We start from the raw sequence: 16,385 nt of genomic DNA, 5'->3' as shown, positions 1-16,385 counted from the left end.
GATCCCAAATCTCAATCATAAATTCTGACATTTTTATAAATAAACTTGATTGACTCAACCACTTGTTTAGTTACTTCATTGTAGGCATATTGATGGTACTTTTTGATTCCATTTTTGAATTTTAGCCATGTTATAATCTCCATCTGGAGATAAACCACTTTTTATTATATTTGGCCAATCTGGTTGTCAGTAACCCTTATTCCTGCTTTGGGAGATGAGATCTGTTTATTCCAATATTTGAAGACTATTTGTATAAAGCTAAATTTCAAATATAAATGGCATTAGGGGTGGTTATGATGCTCACATTCCAGTTATCCATGTTTGGCTCTGGGATGAAAAGACACATTTAGGTCATTTAATAGTTAACAAAAGGAAGTTTACTTAGCCCTAATATAACAAAGATATTCAGTAAGTGAGATACAGTAACACTTAGCTTTGGTAGACAAAAACTCCTTTGTCTTCTTATATGCAAACATGGGAATCAGGGAATAATATGGTGATGTGTAGTTTTAGGACATCCACTGGGAGTACAGACCCCATTTGGTTGAAGTCCTCAGACAACCTGAAAGCCACATGAATATAGTCGAAGGCTACCAGAAAGATGCTTGAAGGGAGGTATAACCTGAGCATTTCTTTTCCTCCTGCACAATAAAATCCTGATTTTGTTGTTTTTGAAGAAAAAAGTCTAGCCTCACCTATATTTGGAATGGATAGTGGGGTGGGAGAGGAAATCCTGGTGGCTATTCGTCCTCTTATATGGTGGTAAGGTCCTAAGGAGGTTGAAGATGACATTTCACTATTTAAATACCTTTACTGTATAATCTTCTTGACATAGACATTAGTAAGGGAGAAAAGGAAAAAAAATTCATAGCACTTCCCCCAAAATAATCACCATGAAGAAAAAGAGGGTGAAAAAAGGAAGAAAAATGTGGAAAAGAAAAAAATCCAGAAATCTTAGTTTTTTCCTATTTAGAAGAATTCAATCTCAAATTTCAATGATTTGGACCATGTGGTGGATATCATCTCTTTTCTGTTCATAGTAGGTCTCTAGGGTGGTGGCAATAATAAGTTAGAGGAATATAAGGGACAGCACAATCACAGATTCATCTCCTGATATGTCAGTGATAATGAGCTGGAGCAAACCAAGAATATCAGGGACATAATACAGATGACAACACTTTAATTGTAGTCAACAATTCTTTATCATGCATCAGGGCTATCTGCAATAAAGTTATTTGGAGAAACAGGATATCATCATCCCAATGTTCCTATTGGCAATGGACCTATTCTCCAATTTCTACTTCCTTTTGTTTTGACATATCTCTTTGATGATGCTAACATGTCACAATAGCCATCTGTAGTGAGAAACATTGGGCAAAATTCCTCCAAAGATCTTGACACCAAAAGAGAGAGCCTTTGATTATCCAGTTATGTATTCTTCAGGCCCAATACCACTTGCTCAAATATAAGACAACTACCTGGAGATTAATTTGGATTAAAATATTCTCTGCTTCTTCTGCCAGTGCTCCTTTACATACCCATCATCTTCCCTGGAGTTCAGTCCTCTGGAAAAACTTGCCAGGTTCCCTCTCTCAAGGTAGATATGGACATCATTAATCAGGCAAAATTACATTTGTCATTTACTAGGTTCTTACAGATGAAGGCCTATTGAGTTAGAGAAATACAGACCTGCGACTGGAAGCTTCCATATCTGATATAGTCACCATTTCTTTGTGAAGGACATAACACTGGAGGGACCTTGGCAAGTATAATTTTGAATACATTTTCATTCAGCAGTTGAAGTCTTTTGTGCTTTGCCTATTTTGTTAGTGGGACCACTTTGCATCATCTGTTCAACTAGGTGGTAGAGTGGAGAATGCTCAATCTGGAATCAGAAAACCTGAGTTCAAATTCAGCTTCAGAAATTTATTAGCCTTTGTTTTTCTCAATTTCCTTTGCAATAAAATGGGGATAATAATAGTATCTACTGTATCTCAGTATTATGAGAATCAAAGGAGACAATACTGGCAAAGTACTTAGTACAGTGCCTGGCATGTAATATGTGATGTATAAAACTTATCCTCTTCTCATATTCTCCTCTTCACTCCTGGTAGCAACTAGAATGATTTTCAAAAATATTATAGTGAATTGCTTAGAAAAGAGCAAATTAAAACAGCTCTGTGATACCACCTCACACCTCTCAGATTGTCTAAGAACAGGAACTGATAATTGTAACGTGCTGTTGTCTCCAGACGCTGCCGATCGCTCTCTGGGGGGAAATCTGCTGTGTCAACTCAAATCTCTTGGACAGATTCTTCTTCCTGTAAAGAGCCGACTTCCCTTCCTGCAGAGAGCTGCGTCAAGCCAGATGTAGTGCAGAGACTTCTCCTATCTCTGGAGTGGTGTCCTCTTTTATCCTGCCAGAGAATGGGCGTGGGATAATGCAAGGACTTCTGGGAAGAAGTACTCCAACCAATGAGCTTGCTCCTCTTAGCAAGTCAACCTGAGTTCTCACCTTGTCATTGTCCAGACAACCTGAGTTCTCACCTTGTCATTGTCCAGACAACCTAAGTTCTCACCTAGTAATCCTAACAGATAATGATAAATATTGGAGGGGAACTGGAAAAACTGGGACATTAATGGTGGAGTTGTGAACTGATCCGATCAATCTGGAGAACGATTTGGAATTATGCCTAAAAGGCTTTCAAATTGTGCACACCCTTTGACTAGCAGTGTTTCTACTGGGTCTATATCCTAAAGAGATGATAAAGAAGGAAATGACCTAAATGTGCAAAAATGTTTGTAGTAGTTCTTTTTGTGAGGGTGAGGAATTAGAAACTGAGTGAATGCATATCAATTGGGGATTTGCTGAATAAATTAGGGTATATGAATGTAATGTAATATCATTGTTCTTTAAGAAATGATGGGGAGGCTGGTTTCAGAAAAGCCTGGAAAGACTCACATGAATTGATTCTAAGTGAAATGAGCAGAACCAGGAGAACATTGTACACAGTAACAGCAAGATTATGTGATAATCCACTATAATAGACTTAGCTCATCTCAGCAATACAGTGACATAAGGCAATTCCAATAGCCTTGGGATAAGAAATGCTATCCGCATCCAGAGAGAGAACTAAAGAGACTGAATGCAGATTGAAGCATAGTATTTTCATCTTTTTTTGTTTCTGTGTTTGCTTTTTCTTTCTCATGGTTTTTCCCTTTTGTTCTAATTTTTCTTTCACAACATGACTAATATGGAAATATGTTTAAAATCATTGTACATTGTATTATCTATATCAGATTGCTTGCTGTTTTAGAAAAGGGGGGGAGTAAGAAAAGAAGGGAGAAAAAATTTGAAACTCAAAATCTTACAAAAATGAATATTGAAAACTATCTTTGTATTTAATTGCAAAAATAAAATTCCATTTAAAAGTTTTAAAATGTTATAATATGTGGTTATTTTGGGAAAATTGCATCTTCTGAAGCCTGACAATGGCTTATTCTGGCCACTCTTTGGTGCCTACCAAAGGCTTTATTCCACCTGGTCTTTATGGTGAAAGATATATAAAAAAATATAGGTCTATAGTGAATTCTGACAATTCCTCTTGAGGACTAAACTCCAGGCTACATGGTTGATTTATAAAGAATCAGGGAGAGATAGAACAGAGATTTTAATCTACATTGATTTCTGGGTGGTGACCATGGGTCAGGACAAGTGATCTGGGGCCTCTTCTGTGCAATAATCAATGGAGGAACTTTATTGATTCTTCTCAAAACAGACAGTTGTTTGTGGGGCATATTAGTATTTATCAAAGAGATATGCCAAACAAGGAGTGTAGAGATTGGGAAGTAGGTCCATTGCCAATAGGTGAGCTAGTGTTATCATGTTGTGCTGGATGTAGGATGATATGATTCCAATTCCTACCTAACTAGGCTTCTTGTGTTAGTTGGAATACCCATCCCACCCAAGTGGCCCTCAACTTCACCCCAACTTCCAAAATGGTACTCTTCTAGTTCAGAATAAGTTTGAGTCTGCTAATCGATAGCCACATGGTCATGTACCTCATCCCATGTTCTACTTCTTGTAGCTTCCTTTAATCCAAATTATTGTTATTGTTGAATTGTCTTGATCATGTAGATGCTTCATGAGCCCATTTGGGATTTTCTTGGCAATTCCATGATGGTGAAACCCTCCTATTCCTTGCTCTTTCCATGAAGGAAATAACCCTCTGTAATATTCTTCTCTAAAATGTAATATTCTCTTTTTGGTGTTTCTTTGGGGTCTCTGGAATCAGCTTTCCCTTCAGTTCAGTAATCACAAGTGCATCCAAGGATTAAAGTCCAAATAACTTTATTGTCTCTTTCCAAATCTTGTCTCCTTTCCTGGGGCTCAGTTAGCTTTCTTAGAGGCCTATCCCTCTCCTTGGTTCTGAGAGTTTAAGCTCCTGCCGCCAGTCCTTTGTCTTCTCTGCTTCTGCCAGCTTCTTGAGGTCCTCCTGAATGTGTCTTGGTTTTTGTGGAGGAGGCAGGACCAACATTTCTCTGGTCTTCCCTAGTTCTCCTTCTGGCTGAGCTTGTCCAAGCTTATATCCTCTCTCATCATAGGTGTGAATCTTGTGGAACTATAGTAAGTACTAAGTACATGTATTGAACTAGAGAACTGTTAAGTACCATGCTAAACAACCATTGTCTCTATCCATTCCACTGACTTAGCAACTTGTTTCAAGTTCTGGCCCATAACAACCCTTCTCTTAGGAGTAGTAGTAAGAAGTCTGGGGCTTTTCTATAAGTGGTGGGATTTTACAGTTATCATCTTTATTTCTCTTCACATTCTCTTATCTCATAGCTCTGATTTCAGTGTATTGCAGCAAAACTTCAATCTGTCCAGATTTTACTTTAAGTTGCTTGGGCACTAACTCCATTAGCTGCCCTTTTAAACATTAATTAAAAATCAAAAGTTCTGTTTTTAGTTATCAAATTGCTGGGCCATTTTACTTTATAGTCTTATTAAACTGACAGTCCAACTTTCATAGAGCAGTCAACAACTAGAGAATGATTTTCTTGGTGCTTTTTTTTTCTCCTTAAATACTCTTTAGCAGCCTCTTCAAGCACTCACTGAGTTAATTAAGACCTCCTTCCCGTCTCTGAGAGGATTTCCAAAAAGTAGTATGGTTCCACAGGGCTGATTTAATCTAGCCATCTGATTATGAAGCCAGCTTTATGATCTCCCTGTCTTCTATATATGCAATTCTCTTCCCTCCCTCCTACCCCCACACTTGATCTATAATTTATATCAAGCATTTAAGGTGAGTCATGCTGGTATGCAATTTATTCATGTTTGACGTTGGCATAAAATCAAGCTTTCATAGGTCCGTGAAAAGTTAAAAGGAGATTTACTTAGCCCCAACTCAGCAGAGAAATTTAATAAGGATACAGTAGAACTTGGTCTTAGTAGGCAAAGACATCTTTTCATGATATCTTGAACCAGTGGCAAGAATGCTCCAGAAGACCCAATCTGCCGGTACTAGTTGGAAATAATTATAATTATAATTGCGATTCTTATTAATATCTATTGCTAATATTTTTATTTTTAAACATTTAATTTTTTTTCAACTGACAAAAATATATTTTCTCACTTTTTCTCCTTTCTCCTTGCTATTGGTAAAAAAAAAAAAAAAAGAAGTAACAAATATACATAGTCATGCAAAGCAAATTTCCACAATGTTCATATCAAATATATATTTCTCAATGCATACACTAAATCCATTCTCTTACTGTAATAAGATGGGTAGCATTTTCATTATGGGTCCTGTAGAAAGTGACTCAGAAGACTACTGAGTCCAACCTTTGTCCCAATATAGTAGTCTTCTCTGTGATGTTTCCCCCCCCCGCCCCCCCAAAAAACCCCCACATTGCTTGAAATTTTCTGGTGATATCATGAGATGATAATTAAATTTTGAACTGGCCTTATTTCAGTTCCATGTGTAGTGAGGGCTTAATGCATCTTTGTTGAAGTGAATTAGAAAGCGACACTATTTAGACATTTTAAAAGAAAGATATGGTCCCAAGTGAGTGGTAAGATTTCTTTGCTTATTTTTATTAGTCTTTTTTACTAGGGGAAAAAAAGAAGAAAAGGGTTTGCAATTGATGTCCAATAGTAACATCAGTAAATTGCAAGGCAATTGGGATTGAGTGACTTGTTCAGGGTCACACAGCTAGGAAGTGTTAAGTATCTGAGAGTTCCTCCTGACTCCAGGGTCAGCACTCTTTCCACTGCGCTGCCATCTATCTGCCCCTTATTCTTTCATTTTTATTATTTATAACAAGTGATATTTTTATAATGTGAGTTGGAGACCTGGTAGAATAAGAAAGAGACCAAATATGAAAAGGTTTTTAATTTTTTTTAATTTTTTGTTTTCTAGTTTAAAAAAAAAAAAGAGTGGGAAAAGCATAAATAATTCAGGTCCATGACTTGTTGCTTTGCAACAGAATAAGGAAAGTTATTTAATTTAGTTCAAAAATGTTAAATGAGCATTCCTTAGGCCTAGCTGTCCCAATTTCCATTGTGAAAATTGTCACTTTCCTCATTTCAGATCTCTCTTAGCTGAAAAGACACTTTTAACAATGGTTTGCTGCCACCAAGTGGTAGGAAGGTATCTTAAATTTACAGTATCTTTTGCCAAAGAAAATTAAACAATTAAAACTGGTTCTATCACACTAACATTGTAGAAAATGTTTTCTGCCTGTTCTCTTACATGATAAATTGGTAGGTTTCATAAAAATCATAGTGGGAAGGAAACAATAACTAGCAACTTGGATCTTATTTTTTTTTTTAAAGAAAGCTTTCCTAGATAAGATTAATATCTCATATTTATATAGCACTTTAAGGTTTACAAAGCACTCTCCCTACTACAACTCTGAGGTACGGGAGACCCAGTATTATTATTTCTATTTTATAGAAAAAGACACTGGAGTTCAGAGAGCTTGCTTGTCCTGCGTTCCATTGCTAGTGTCAGAGACAGAATTCAAATACAGATCTTTTGATTCCAAATCCAGGGCTGTTTCCAATATATCATATTTAACATTATAATGTTTCAGAGTCAGAAGGGATTTCGGAAGTTATAGAGTTCAACTCCATATGCATGTCGCCTTTTTGTAGTTCAACAAGTGGGCATGTATCCTCTGCTTGAGGATTTCTACTATTGGGGAGCTTGCTGGCTTCTAAGGTAGCACATCCCATTTTTGGACAACTCTAATTACTAGGAAGTACTTCATTCTATGGAACTGAAACCCACCTCCAGGAGGCTCAAATTTGGCCTGAGGCACTTTTTAGCCGTTTGATCCCTGGCAAGTTGCTTGATCCTATTTGTGTCAGTTTTCTTATCTGTGAGAAAGTGAATAACATTCTTTATTATCAGACCTCTAGAATCATGGTTGGTAATTGCATCGATCTAGGTTCATAAATGGTGATTTTCCTTTTAAAATGTATTGATACATTTTTACTTTATACAAAAGACATTTCCTCTCAAACACCTAAATACCCACCTCTAACATATTACTTAGTAACAAGTACATAGAATCAATGATAATAGAATAATCATAATTGATAATTTGTCACTTTTCAGTTTTGTAGTTTTCCAGTTATTATGGAAAGGAAGAATAGATGCTTTCAGTTTAATTATTTGACACCAGCCCAGTCCATTGTTTTTTACCTTGGTTTTGTTTCTTTTTGATGTTTTGATGTTCCCTTTATTTGTATTATAATCAATGTAATATTATTCTTTTGACTACTTTCTTTGCTTTGTTTCATATAGTTCTTCCTATGCTTCTCTGATTTCTTCATATTTGTCATTCCTTGAGGTACATAAGCTTTAAAAATGATTGATACAATTTATTTTGATATATAGACCCTTCCAAACATTCACCCAAACACTAAATGCCACACCTTTTTTATTCTTGCTTTTCCCCAATATATTACCTGAAAACAGTAATGTATCACTTGTTAAAAGAAAAGAGAAATATCATTTAACTTGGACAATATGGACATTTGACTGGAATTTTGTTGCCTTTTAATGATGACTTTATATTATTAGCAGCAATATATATGTATATATATATGTAAATTATTCTCAATTCAATTTGATGAAAATTAGGCATTAATGATAGGCTCTGATATAGGAAAGCAAAAATGAAATTGTTATTGTCTTCAAGGAGATGATATTATTTTGACTCTGCTTTCTTCATATTTTATTACTTCATAATAGTCTCATGTTTCCCTGAATTCTTCATATTGTGACTATATTGTAGTAATATTATATAACATTAGCATAGCCTACTTGTCTCACCCATTCTATAATACTTTTGGCTCTAACTTCTTTTCACAACTAATGCTATCAATGCTATCTTGCTGTTTATAATCTCTTTGGAGTACAGTATAGGAGTTAAAAGGGAGAAGAAAAGTCGAAAGGAAAGGGAAAAGGAATAAGATTTGTATAAAGTCTATTATGTTTCAGACACTGTGCTAAATGTTTTTCATAAATATTATCTCATTTGATCCTTATAGCAGCTGTGAGAAATAGGTGATATTGTTATCCTCGTTTTTTTTACAGTTGAAGAGACTGGAAAATAGAGGTTCAGTGATTTTGTTCAGGGTCACAGAACTAGGAAGTGTCTGAAACTATATTTGAACTCAGGTCTTCCTGAATCTACATGTAGTACTCTTCATTCAATATATTTAATTCAGTATGTAACTGGTTTAAAAGGGGGAAAAAGGTATAAACAATTCATCAACTTCAGTCTTTTATTTTTCCAAATACATGCAAAGATAGTTTTCAACATTCACCTTTGCAAAACCTTGTGTTCCAAATTTTTTTCTTTCCCCACCTCCTTCTGCCCTCTCCAAAACAGCAAGCAATCTGATATAGGTTAAACATATGCAATTTTTTTTATTGAGGCTTTTTATTTTCAAAACATATGCATGGATAATTATTCAGCATTAACTCTTGCAAAACCTTGTATTCTAAATTTTCCCCTTCTTCCCCCTAACTCCTCCTCTAGATGGCAAGCAATCCAATATATGTTAAACATGTGCAGTTCTATACATATTTCTACAATTAACGTGCAGCACAAGAAAAATCAGATCAAAAGAAAAAAAGTGAGAAAGAAAACAAAAAGCAAGCCAACAACAGAAAGGTGAAAATGCTATGTTTTAAACCATACTCAGTTTCCACAGACCTCTCTCTGGGTGTAAATGGCTCTCTTCATCACAAGATCATTTGGACTGGCCCCAATCATCTTATTGTTAAAAATCCATCAGAATTAATCTTCATATAATCTTCTTGTTGCTGAGTATAATGATCTCCTGGTTCTGCTCATTTCACTGAGCATCAGTTCATGTAAGTCTCTCCAGGCCTCTCTGAAATCATCCTGCTGATCATTTCTTACAGAACAATAATATTCCATAACCTTCATATACCATAATTTATTCAACAATTCTTCAACTGATAGGCATCCACTGTTTCCAATTTCTTGCCACTACAAAAAGGGCTGCCTCAAACGTTTTTGCACATGTGGATCCCTTTCTCTTCTTTAAGATATCTTTGGGATACAGACACAGTATAGAATCTGAATCAAAGTATGCACTTTGATAGCCCTTTGGGCATAATTTCAAATTGCTTTCCGGAAGAGTTGGATCAGTTCACAACTCCACCAAAAATTTATTAGTGTTCCAGTTTTCCCACTACTCTTCCAACAATTGTCATTAACTTTTCCTATCATCTTAGCCAATATGAGAGTTGTGTAGTGAAGGCCTATTCTTAAATGAACACATACATTATTCAATGGTTGTAAGTTACTCCTGGACCAAAGGACTTTAAAAAATTCTAATGTGAGAATTTCTTTACTACACTGAATCAGTTAGAAACTTTGAAGATCATAAATACATAATGCTCTCCCTTGAGAGAGTATTAGAGTAAATGTAGGAACATAGATTTATAGCTACAAGTTACTTTAGAAATTATCTAGTAGACCCCTTTAATTTTATGGATGGGGAAACTAATGGTTAGTGAGGTTTAGTGATTTGCTTTAAGGTCTCTCTCCATGTCTGTCTGTCTCTATCTCTGTCTCTCTCCATCTCTTTCTCTCTTGTCTCTGTTTCTTTTTGTCTCTCTCTTTTCTGTCTATTTCTGTCTCTCCCTTACTCCCTCCCTTCCTTTCTCTCTCTTCCTTTCTTCTTCCTCTTTGTCTCTGCCTCTCCCTGTCTCTGTCTCTCTGTATCTCTCTGTGTCTGTCTCTGTCTCTCTGTCTCTGTGTCTCTGTCTCTGTCTTATCTCTCTCTCCTTCCCTCTCCATTTTCTCCCCTTTTCCCTTTCCCTCTCCTTCTTCTTCATGTGTTACACACAGGCCTTGTATGGTTAGGATTTGAGCCCTACTCTTCCTAAGTTAAAGAAAGTCCTATAATCAATCCATTTCTCCATGCTGCTTCTCAGATGATTGTAATGTTTATGATTTCTAGCCCAGTACTTAAAATAATTTTCATTTTTCAATTTGTTTTCTCATTTTAAAGAAAAAGGTCTATAAAGAAAAAAACAATGCTGAAGGAGTTTCGGATCTCCCTTTCTGTCTTTTTCCTGTTCGCCTGTGGATTCCTGTATGAAATGACCATGAAACCCAGATGTTTCTTCTCCTGCACACCAGCATATAAGACAATGATGAGACCAGAGAACATTTTGAGACATAAAAGAAGCATTGTATTCCTGGAAACCACTGATCGGCTGGAGCCTTCTCCCTTAGTTTCATGTGCTGTTGAGTCTGCAGCTAGAATATATCCTGAAAGATCTATTATTTTTTTAATGAAAGGACTGGATAACAATTCTACTCATTTGCTCTTAAATGCTACTTACCCAGGTTTTTCCCTCTTGTCAGCAATTGAGAATGTCTTCTTTTTCCCTCTTGATATGGAAACTTTGCTAAAGGAGACACCTCTTTCTTTATGGTATTCTCAAGTAAGTGTTCAAGTAAAAAAGAAAATAAAATTCTTATGTCAAAAACCCTTTCTTTAGACTTTAAAACATTCAGGGGAATTTTTTCTCTCACTGATCTCTGACTAAAGCTAGATATTTTTCTCTAGTTTAGGGGTGCCCCTGAACTATTGGGTCAGTTTTCTAATGTCTTGAAACTCTATTATGGAATGTTGTTTCAGTACTAATCACTATTTACTGTTAGTATCACACTTATATGATTGAACAGGTGATTAGTATCTCAGTATCAATTAACAAATTAATAAAATTTTCAAAAACAGGGATAAATACTCAAGAAGATGTAGCAAGAATGGAAGTACAAACACATTACTTTGAACCATAATCACATTCTCCCCTCTGCCAAGCTCAATCCCTGAGGAGAATGAGTTTAGATTTAAAGCATTTATAGTAAAGCATTTTCCCAGCCAGGTTTACTCTCAAATGCATATAGGCAAAGTTATTTCAGAAAACAGTGTCTCAGTTGCTATTTTGATTGACTTGGTGCAACAAGTGGTTCTTTGGGACTGTACTAGTAGCAAACTCTAGCCTGGATTCACATCACTATACCTTTTGAGATCTCACTGTTTTATCTCCAATGTGCCTTCACTAAGGGTAGGAAAGACTAAACACAGAGAGGTAAAAAATCAGGACTGCCATGGTCACATGTGGCCACATGTGGGTTCTGGTTGGGGAGACAAGTAACTGGAAACAGAAAACCACTTCCACGATTTGTTGTCTCTCTTTCCACCTGTGGATTTATAACTGTTCTTGCCACAAACATCACCAGAGAGAGAGAGAGGCTTTCTGTAGCTGATTAGTGTCTTTTTAATGCACACTCAGTTCAGATTCAACAGCCAATTAAAAGCTTTTTCATCATGAGGGTAATGGACTAGAAATAGTCAAAAAAACCTATATACTTCAGAATGGAGAGCACATCATTAGTCAATTTCAGAAGCAGTTTCACTGGATGTGATGGCTCCCAGAACTGAGCCCTTATTAGCCAGTCTTTCATTCACTTGTTCATCTCCCAGAGTTGCGTAAGGGACTGCCAATCAAGCTTTCTTTGACTGTCTCTTCCTCATGAGTACTATATAGGACTGAAGCTTTTTTCTTCCTACTGCTTAAGGATAGGAAAGAGGGAGAAAAAAGAGTAGGGGAATCCCTCTTTCTTCCTCTCTCTCCCTTCTTTACCTCTCCCTCTCCCTTCTTCCCTCTCTCCTTCCTTCGCACTCTCTGTATCTTTCTCTCTGTCTCTGTTTCTGTTTCTCCATCTCTCTGTCTCTGTCTCTCTCTTCCTCTTTATCCTCTTTTTATCCTCACGCTTTCAATTTTCCTTTCCTTCTTCTTTCTTCACTCCTAATGGCTCTGCAGTATAATCACTCAATCTCTTCATTTCTGGGTGCTGAATGGCAAATCTTTAATAGAGCCCTGCAATCTCCCTATGCCATTGATCTGACATAAGATGAGGGGGAAAGCCCTGTTCTCTCTCTCTCTCTCTCTCTCTCTCTCTCTCTCTCTCTCTCTCTCTCTCTCTCTCTCTCTCTCTCTCTCTCTCTCTTTCTCTCTCTCTCTCTCTTTATCTCTCTCTCTCTCTCTCTCTCTCTCTCTCTCTCTCTCTCTCTCTCTCTCTCTCTCTCTCTTTTTGTCAGCTCCTCTCTGTTATTGGCCATCATCAAATATATTCTATATGGCATATATATGGCAGGCAGAGTTTATTTTTCTCAATTATTCAAATGGGAAAGGAAAGGAAAGGAAAAGAGGCAAATATTTTGTCCCTTACTACAAAAGATATTTCTAAAACTTTTTTTCTTTAGTTTTAGTCTCTCCCTCTCCCTCTCCCTCCCTTCCTCCCTCCCTTCCTTCTTCCCTCCCAATCTCCCTCCCTCCCTCTCTCTTCCTCCCTCCCCCCTCTCTGTCTCTCTCTGTCTCTCTCTTTCTGTCTCTATCTCTGTCTCTCTCTCTCTTTGTCTCTATCTCTCTCCCTCTCCCGCTTCCTCTCCTTTTCCCTTCCCTTCTCCCTCCTCCTTTCCCTCTCCTTCCCTCTTCTTCTCCTCTCTCTCTCTCTCTCTCTCTCTTTCTCTCTCTCTCTCTTTCTCTCTCTCTCTCTCTCTCTCTCTCTCTCTCTCTCTGTCTCTCTCTTTCTCTCTCTTCTCTCTCTCTGTCTGTCTGTCTGTCTCTCTGTCTGTCTCTCTCTGTCTCTCTCTCTGTCTGTCTGTCTCTGTCTGTCTGTCTGTCTCTGTCTGTCTGTCTGTGTCTCTCTGTCTCTGTCTCTGTCTCTCTGTCTCTGTCTCTGTCTCTCTCTCTCTCTCTCTCTCTCTCTCTCTCTCTCTCTCTCTCTCTCTCTCTCTCTCTCTCGATAGAGATGATATCTGAGGATGGCAAGTGCTCATGCATCTCCCAATTCCAGTGTGGCGTAGATCTCCCAGAGACCATTGTTATGGGTTCAACAAACTGTTGGTGACTTCTGGGTTTAATGCATTTGCACAGACAAACTAAAACATGGGAAACACCTTAATTTAGAAGCCCAAGGTCATCCACTGTATCCTGAAACTTCACCAGTCATCTTGTCATTTCTTGCCTCTGGATTCTGATGACCCTGGAAGAGTGAGGCTGACAACTTTGCACAGCTCTGCCTCATTTAAATTCAATTCACATGCAAGTAAAAGCGTCATACTTATGATGTCATTGGTCTTCAAGAATGAAGGAAAGGAAAATTGAAAGCGTGAGGATAAAAAGAGGATAAAGAGGAAGAGAGAGACAGAGATAGAGAGATGGAGAAACAGAAACAGAGACAGAGAGAAAGAGACAGAGCAATAAGTATGGGCCATCTCTTCTTGGGCAAATTACACAGATTTTGTACCTTCAATGAAAGATTCAGATGAGATGATTTTTTCCAAATATAAGAATTATTTTCTCTGATTTCTTTAATTCTTCAGAAGTTGCCATTGAAATAATGGTACTCTGAACTTGGTCATTTAGTTTTGTTTTATTTGTTTTTCTTTACTATATGAATTATTTATTGAATAAATACATGTAATGTCATGCAAATTACTTAAGCAAAAAAAGATATCCTATGATAAAAAAATCTTTCTTCAATGATTTCTCATTTTATAGATTCTTGCAACTCTGAAGTAGAAGGAATTGTAACAAAAACCAAATTTATTTAGTCCATGTTACAAGTGCTACCCACACTGTATCACATTTGTAGTTTATTTTCACTGATATTTTTAAAGATGTATTTTTAAAGCTCTTCTCACCAAAGCAAGAGGATGTTTGTAGAAATTTTCATATAAAACATAATGATATGTATAGCAAACAAAAGTCCTTTAAAGTTTTGAAGCTTTGAAAACAATAATACTTTTTATACTTAATACTTTAAAGCACAAGATATATACAAATTATCTAGAATTACCTAGTGAAACTAATTTAAATATATTTTTTCTCCTTTTTGGCTATAAATGAAAAGTGTAAAGTCCTCTTTACTCACTTAACATATGTAACTTAACTAACTTAAAATCAAATCAAAGTGAATTTTTCCACTATTGAGAGTATTTCACTATAAGAGTTCTAATAATCTAATCTTCATGATCATCCCATACTAGATCATTTCTCTTTTGTTTTTAATCTTACCATTGTTTTTATGATGCTATAACATCCACCTTAATTTGTCTTTATTTTTTTCTTTTAAAAGGCTAAGAACAGATACTGGAATTCTCTTATTCTATAGATAAAAAGTCAATCCTCAGCACCAATTAGGAGCCAAATACTAGGGGACTTGACTAAAAGTCAGAAACTGTGCCTCACAAAATCAGACTCTGGAGCTAGGCTACTAAATATATTATCACCAAACTGCTGTCCCTTTGTCTTTTGTTTTACTTTGTTTTTGTTCTACTTTTTTATCTGATCATTTGTTTTTACTCAATATTTTAGCTTTGGGTTTGTTTGTTTTTTTCATAAGACTCATTTCTATCTATCCCTGCAGGTCAATTCCAGTGCAGAAAAGAGTTGGATCCACATCAGCTCAGATGCTTGTAGACTTGCTTTCATCTGGAGATATGGTGGAATCTACATGGACACTGATATAATTTCCATCAGACCCATTCCAGAAGATAATTTTCTGGCAGCACAAGCTTCTAAATTCTCTAGCAACGGGGTTTTTGGGTTCCACCATCATCACCCTTTCATTTGGGATTGTATGGAAAATTTTATTGAGCATTATAATGGGGACATTTGGGGCAACCAAGGTCCTGAACTAATGACAAGAATGCTGAAGCTATCATGTAATCTTACAGATTTTCAGGAGGTAAAAGACCTCAGGTGTCCAAATTTATCTTTTTTACATCCCCAGAGATTTTATCCTATTTCATACCCAGAATGGAAACGTTACTATGAGGTCTGGGATGTAGAACCAAGTTTCAATGACTCTTATGCCTTGCATTTATGGAACTACATGAATCAGGAAAAAAAGGCTGTAATTCGAGGGAGCAACACATTGGCAGAAAATCTTTATCGAAGGTATTGCCCCATAACCTACAAAAATCTCATTCAAGGCAAAGAGAGAATAGATAAAGAAGCAAATGGCACCCCGCCCTCCATATAGCAATAAATAGACACTTTGATTCCTATGGTCCAGCAAGTATATTAAATTAGATACTGCCTTTCTTTAAAATACTTTTTATTTTTATTTTTTTGAGCATTGCTATCTCGCCTAGACTAAAAGAGTCACTCATGACCCAATCCCATGCTATTTTAAGTCGAAATCCAATTTTTGCTTAAAGAGCTCCAATGAGAGGGAATTCAATATTTCTAAGGAAGGCATATTTTAATTTTAGATACCTCCAATTATTGAGAAGTTTTTCATTATTATATTTTCTCTGTTTTTTTAAATGTTTTCTTCACTTGGTACCACTTTGTATATTTTTTTCCACGTAGTTTTATATTCTTTTTTAATTGTACAATGGTATTCCGTTATATTGTTATACCACAATTTTTTGGGCCTTCTTTAATCATTAAACATAAACAATGGGATGCAGTAGGAAGAATGCTGAGTTTCAAATCAGAGGACTTGGACTTGATACATTTAACTGATTTCTACTAAGCAAAACTGAGCAAAACTTTCTGACCCTTAAGTTACTCAACTATAAAATGAAAATATTGGATTAAATGATGTCTAAGGTCTCTTCCAGCTCTGAATTCATGACCCAAAGGCTGCTTTCAGTTGTTTTTTTTTTTTTTTTTTTTTTTTTTTTTTTTACAAATTTAGAAGTAATGAGTATTGTTGTATAGAGAGGTCTTTTTTCTTTTAATAATGTCTTTAAACTATGGGATTACCTCATAGTGATTTCATTAGGTCAAGAGATATAATCA

General features: G+C 36.2%; 1 protein-coding gene across 1 annotated transcript; it reads left to right on the top strand.

Moving 5' to 3' along the window:
• The first annotated feature begins 1,372 nt into the window (after nt 1-1,372).
• A4GNT (alpha-1,4-N-acetylglucosaminyltransferase) lies at nt 1,373-15,687 on the top strand. Its single transcript, XM_074297377.1, has 3 exons — nt 1,373-1,762; nt 10,565-11,003; nt 15,001-15,687. The coding sequence occupies exons 2-3, from the start codon at nt 10,590-10,592 to the stop codon at nt 15,616-15,618; spliced, it is 1,032 nt and encodes a 343-aa protein (XP_074153478.1). The 5' UTR covers nt 1,373-1,762; nt 10,565-10,589; the 3' UTR covers nt 15,619-15,687.
• Nucleotides 15,688-16,385: the final 698 nt, after the last annotated feature.

Source organism: Sminthopsis crassicaudata, chromosome 3 (assembly GCF_048593235.1).
Source record: "Sminthopsis crassicaudata isolate SCR6 chromosome 3, ASM4859323v1, whole genome shotgun sequence".
Lineage (NCBI taxonomy): Eukaryota > Metazoa > Chordata > Mammalia > Dasyuromorphia > Dasyuridae > Sminthopsis > Sminthopsis crassicaudata.
The sequence above is the reverse complement of the archived record's forward strand: the minus strand, read 5'-3'. Positions and strand labels throughout refer to the sequence as shown.

What these genes read in the sequence shown, in the direction of transcription:
- A4GNT (XM_074297377.1), top strand. Translation starts at nt 10,590, where the DNA reads ATGCTGAAGGAGTTTCGGATCTCCCTTTCTGTCTTTTTCCTGTTCGCC. An exon ending in TTTCTTTATGGTATTCTCAA is followed by an intron (nt 11,004 to 15,000) that starts GTAAGTGTTCAA and finishes CTATCCCTGCAG; the next exon opens with GTCAATTCCAGTGCAGAAAA.